The sequence below is a fragment of the Sinocyclocheilus rhinocerous genome, unplaced genomic scaffold (assembly GCF_001515625.1).
Source record: "Sinocyclocheilus rhinocerous isolate Xijiao unplaced genomic scaffold, SAMN03320098_v1.1 scaffold61, whole genome shotgun sequence".
NCBI classification, from domain to species: domain Eukaryota; kingdom Metazoa; phylum Chordata; class Actinopteri; order Cypriniformes; family Cyprinidae; genus Sinocyclocheilus; species Sinocyclocheilus rhinocerous.
The window spans coordinates 649,528-655,797 of NW_015640445.1; the positions used below are offsets into that span (position 1 = coordinate 649,528).

A 6,270-nucleotide genomic window follows, 5' to 3' on the forward strand; every position below is an offset into this window, starting at 1 on the left:
GAGTATGGGTCACCATACTTGGCCACATGTCACGTCACTTTTCACTTTTTCACTTTTCACTTTTCAATATTACAGCGAGAATAAAAGTTACTCCTTCTTTCTTTGTGTGAACATTTGGGCGGCGTTATGCAAATCTTCCCAGATAGTGACGTAGACATGTCGGGGCTTGTTAGAACGAGCCGTTTTAGGTAAGCGTGGTTGACTCTTAACTTTTATAAAGAATATCTCTTTGGATTTGAGACTTTAGTCTTTGCAACTTTACAGATCTTCTTTATGCACCAAGAGCTTGTAACACTTCAAAGAGAAAGGAAAAATTGAAATCGCATCATATGACCCCTTTAAATAAATTTCAGTAAGTGTGTTCAATACTTTATCCCTGGGTCATTCCATTTTATTACACAGAACTTACTCTCTGAACTTATTTGTTTTGTTTTATTTGTATGTATGGATTACTTGGGTTGTTACCGACATCTGGTGAAAATTTCATGTCAACAGCACCTTTAGAAATATATTTACAGAGAAAAATGGTGACGTGTTCAATACTTATTTTACCCGCTGTATATATATATATATATATATATAAAATCCAGTTAGAAAATGAATAAATAAATGAATATATTTTGAAACAATGGAATAGAACAGGCTATTTGTAACTTGACACACCATCTAAAAACACTTATTTTATTTTACTTTATTTTAAACATTTTACTTTTTTGCTGAAGTGTACTTAAAATTTTAGTAATGTACATTTATGCATTTGGTAGTAGGGCTGTGTATTGCGTCACTTTTGAGAATGCTCAGAATGCTTGTCAGTTTTGCAGCGGACCATTTTTGCAGCTTACAGTCAGTAGATGCACTGAGGAGGAAGTTGTCATTGTTGAAACAGTATGTTTACACAAATCTTTTATTTGAAAGCTAAATTTTTCATGATACACTTCACCACTGGGATTGCAGTGACAGTTTAGGAACTGACATTTAGCAAACGAACATAAAAAGATGTCTCTTTAATTTCTCATATTTCTAACTTGCAGAGTTCAAGCTAATCTTTTTTTTTGTACCTCTCAGAACTCTGCGCTAGCACTTTGATGTGGGAAAGTTTGTAATGGTGAATGTTACTTTTGATCTGAATATCATGCTAATGTTGGGCTTCAAGCAAAAAGGAAAGGTTTTAGGAAATAAACTATTCTATCAGATGCTCTATACAGTATTAGCAAATCTGTAGCTGGTTTTTCACTTGAACAGGAATGAATCTTCCAAAGGCTTTTGAGGGGCCACGTTTTATTGATGCGGTAGTGGAATTGTGGGTGTGCTTTTAGAAAGCTTTGTTGAGCTCTCAGTAATATTGTCTTCCTCAACCCCAAGTTAGAAGGGAGTCTCAGTACTCCTGAATCATGAATCATCATGACAGCCCTGCTAATGTTTCAGGTCACTGGTAATCGTAGCCTCTGGCTAAGCTCGACCTAACCTGCTGAACCCAGCCAAGACAAAGCTGTTTAGGCATGAACTACATCCTTTTGTATGTGGAGACGTCAGGAGTATAAATCAATGCCAGGGCAAAAAAGGAGTCAGAACTTTTCAAGAATTTCGGGAGGATTCTTTGTGGCGCTGTGGAATGTGTGCAAGATGAATGGCGTTAGATGAGTACGGAGAAAGTATGAGTGTTGGGGAAGTTATTCCAAAATAGTAGTAAGTTACTGATTTTTTTGTACAGGAGATTGCAATGGTATTACTTTTCTGATCGGACTGACTAGTTAGTTATCACATTAACCATTACTAGGCGTAGATTGAATCTGCTGCCATTTTGTTTTACAGTTTCTTTGTGTTTTTTTGGATGAAAATGGGGTACTATTCTTACATCAGTCGATTCAGCCCCTGACTGAACATGTTTCTTAGGGGTGTTGACATTTTTGGATACAAAAACAGCTAAATGCAGCACAATGGAATAGAGCAGGCTATTTTTAACTTGACACACCATCTGAAAAATACTTCTGCCTGTACCATTAAAAAAAGGTGTGAGACACAAAACAACGGCCAAAGACGATGGGGCTTTCCCCGCTGCAAAGTCACTGAATGTCAGAGATGTCAAATCCGCTATGATAATGAGTCAAAGTGGTTGTTTCAGTGTTGCTAGTATTCATGATGTCCTGCATTTCTGTGTTATGATGGGAGCCTGCAGAGAATGGTTTAGTTTGTGTGTAGCGCAGAGGATCATTTTTGATTTCATGCTTTTGGAATTACTGCTATTCTTTGAGGTAATTGATTTTATATAATATTTACTCAAAAATCGGATATTTGAAAAAAATGTGCATGAACTGATACTTGGTGAAATTTTTTTTCTTTCTTTTAACATTTTGAAACAACACAAGCAAAATAGCTTCAAAATCATTCAAATAATATGATTCACAAAATTGAAACCCAACTTCTTATTCAAAATTATGACACATGAAAAGCACAGTTCATAAATAGACATGGTGTGTTTACAACATTTTTGTATGTATGTGTTGATTGTTGCATTCACAAATCTTCACACTTTTGTTACCATGCAGATGTTTATGACAGCTTTTGACAGATTCACAACTGTATCCTGCATTATTTAAACTGTATCCTCTTTATTAAGCCAATAATCTGTTACGCTTTCAATCCAGCCAATTATAGTACACATAAAACATCTGGCTCTAGTAATATCATGTTGGCCAGAATTTTTTTTTTAAATGGTAATATTTTGGTGCCACACACAAAGACACATTCATGCTGTGTGTAAGTAAATATTGCCCTGTGGCAATTTTCACAGTACATATTTAGCAACCCAACTTTTTGGTCTTTTTGGTAGTCATTGACTGACATTAATACTCAGTTTCTTAAGTTCTCCAAGACTTTAATTTAGTAACACGAATCCCTCAAGCTAAAATGGTCTGTCTTCCTGCTGCTTTTGGCTTCTCAGCTCTTTATTTAAACTCTTTTACAAGTAAAAAACTTTGCACACAAATGAGAATAGTTTATTTTGGCTCAAAGCTATGTTATGCTTACTCTTCCACATAAAAGCCTTGTGAAATTTTCTGTTGATGCAAAAATATCATTGAGGCCTTATACTGCAGATTGATGAAGACAGATTTCCATTGCGACAAATCCGGACTGTCAGAAACATTTCAGGTAATCGCTTGTTCTTGTGGCTGTTTCCCTTCTAGATGTGGAGCACAAGGAGGACGAGGGTGGGGACTCTGCAAAGAATGAGGTAAAACTGTCTTCCTGTTGTGCGCCTGCTGTGATATATGTGTGCACGTTTGTGTGTTTCCATCTGTGAAAATTCAACCTTTCCGTTAACTGCTCAAGATCTCCGAAGAAAATTCCTAGGAAGATGACATGGAACCTGTTTTTCCAGCCACTTGATTATGAAAGAAATGGTACCCTAATGGTGAAATATCAAATACACTTGGTCCTCTGCTTAAAAACAGGGTCCCTGTTCTCCACCAGCCGTCGGGCCGCTCGAACCCTCTCCGTACTGATGAGAGTGCCCTTAGTTTGAGAGTCCCCCACTAGCCCATTCGCGAAACGCTCCAAAGTCATTCGCAGACAATCCCCCTACTTCCTTCCTTCATTTAGGATCGCATAGATAGATAAGCACACTAAAACATAGAGAGAAAAAGTCGTTAATTTTTTTCTTTTCCTTTTTTTTTTGCTTTTGTCCCTTTAAACAGGGAGCTCGAGGGAGGCTCCGTGGGGGAGTGGGCTGGGAAGTCAGCCTCCGTCAAAGACCCATGCCCAGAGTAACCTTCCAGGCCGGTGACCCTTATTACATTAGCAAGAGGACCAGGGAGGAGTTGCTGGCCAAGTGGAAGTTGGAGGTGAGTTCCACTGCTCGCCACTGTCCCAGAGGAAGAGCGATAGGGAGCCTGTCAGCATTTCTAATATAGCAGGAACGTTTGCCAGAACGACGGCATCCCGAATAGACTCCGTGAAAGCCAAGTGTATTTGATGAGTCATTTGATCTCGCATGAAGGTACCATTTATTTCATGATACGTCTTGCTGGCTTCTTCTCACACTGAAAATCTAGTGGTTTACTCATTATAACCATGCACACACATGTCTGTTATGAATGCAGTGGCCAGTCAGAGGTGTTAAAATCGGTAATGGTAGTTTGTAGCAGTCTGATCCATAGATACGTTTTTTTTTTGTTTCTGATTGGTTATTGGCCAATATTAGAGATTTTAAAGTTTATCGGTAATAAATATTGGCTATTTAATTGTGCAAGCTTATTTACTCTATTTTGCATTAGGTTTTAATGTTTAATTAAATGTTTAAAATATTATATACAAAATATTTGAAATGTTTATCACTTATCGGTATCAGTATATCAGTATATATTGGTAGATATATTCATCAACTTATCGGTATTGTGTATACCTAGTTGTGATTGCCAGAGCATTTTTGTGTGGATAAAAAAACAACATGACTAGATACTTGTTGCTCCTGGTTAGGATCAGGGTCATTCCTAGCATGGGACGGGGCCAAGTGCAAGTAGAAGATGCAGGGCCCCCTTAAAGGATGGGGCCTGGTGCGGTTGGCCCAGTTGCACCGCCCGAAGAACAGCCACAGTTGGCCTTTGTACTGTTTAATTGTAACTTATTAATCTATTTCACTAATTATTGGAGACATCGCGAATAATCCAAGATCAAGAATGTGACATTTCAGGAAGAAAATCAAAGGTTATATCATCATTTAATTATTTTTTTGTCTAATAGTCTGAGTCATGTTGAATTTTTATACACGTTACATGAACGTGTAGAACTGAAATTGTTGTGATGTGTCTTGACTTGAATATGAAGTGTGACTTCTGCTCCACTAGTGGCACCTAAACAGCTTTCCAGAACACTCCTGTCTGTCATTTGCCGATCATACAGATAGTCCCACCCCAGGGTTATTTTTAAAGAAAATCCAGTTTAATATAATTTAAGGGACAAATTAAGAGGTACTTGAGCATTAAGGTTGGTTCACAACAAGAAAGATAACTATAGTTCACACTAACAGACCGGTAACACTTAAGTATCAATTCTCACTATTATCTAGTTGCTTGTTAGCATGCCTGTTAAAAACATATTGGCTGTTTATTAGTGCTTATAAAGCACATATTCTGCATGACCATATTCCACATCCCTAATCCCAATACCTAAACTTAACAACTACCTTACTAACTCTTAATAAGCAGCAAATTAGTAGTTTATTGAGGCAAAAGCCATAGTTAATGGTTTGTTAATAGCGAGAATTGGACCTTAAAATAAAGTGTGACCAAACAGTCTATAATATTATCATTTGATACCATCACTATATGCTGATCTACAGCATTTTTGAAAGAGTGGACTCACTATTATCTAGTTGCTTGTTAGCATGCCTGTTAAAAACATATTGGCTGTTTATTAGTGCTTATAAAGCACATATTCTGCATGACCATATTCCTCATCCCTAATCCCAATACCTAAATTTAACAACTACCTTACTAACTCTTAATAAGCAGCAAATTAGTAGTTTATTGAGGCAAAAGCCATAGTTAATGGTTTGTTAATAGCGAGAATTGGACCTTAAAATAAAGTGTGACCAACAGACGAGAACATTCAATGTATTATAATAATGCACTGCAGTTTTGTCATCTGATGGTTAAAATGCTCGAGCTCTTTAAGGTCAGATGTATTCTGATTATCTCTAAATATTTTTATCGTTCAACTGCTGAAAAAAAGTCTTAAAGTCATTCCAGTGATAACGTTTTTATGTGTTGTTATCGTTACTGTTGGGGAGTGGACTCCACTTTTCTTATAGAATTAGAAAAATTATTAAAACTTTATAGTTGAATGAGTCAGTGTGAATGAGCCTTTACTGATCGGTTTGATGTGGTACAAAAAAGGCTGGAAAACACTGATGTAGATAATTAATTTAGCTCTCTTAAAGGGGTCATATGATGCTATTTTAAAGATCATTATTTTCTTAATTCATCTTCGGAACACAAATTGACATATTTTTGAAGAAATCCGAGAGCTGTCAGACCCTGCATAGACGTTGTGGTACTCTTGTGAACGCATGTCGAAGACCAACTCGGAAGAGAAGAAATTGTTGAATAAAGTTATTTTTGTTTTCTTTGTGCACAAAAAGTATTCGCATGGCTTCATAAAATTACGTTTGAACCGCTGATGTCACATGGACTATTTTAACAATATCCTTAATACCTTTCTGGGCCTTAAACGTGGTAGTTCTGTTGCTGTCTATGCAGGGTCAGAAAACTC

The 6,270-nt window shown here is 36.9% G+C and overlaps 1 protein-coding gene across 1 annotated transcript in view; it reads left to right on the forward strand.

Annotated features, from left to right (window-relative positions):
* LOC107752744 (DNA (cytosine-5)-methyltransferase 3A-like) overlaps positions 1-6,270 on the forward strand; it is a 64,898-nt gene that overhangs the window by 22,437 nt on the left and 36,191 nt on the right. The window contains exons 5-6 of the mRNA XM_016568773.1: positions 3,186-3,232; positions 3,696-3,842. Of these exons, the coding sequence (XP_016424259.1) occupies positions 3,186-3,232; positions 3,696-3,842 (194 nt within the window). The remainder of the gene's footprint in view (positions 1-3,185; positions 3,233-3,695; positions 3,843-6,270) is intronic.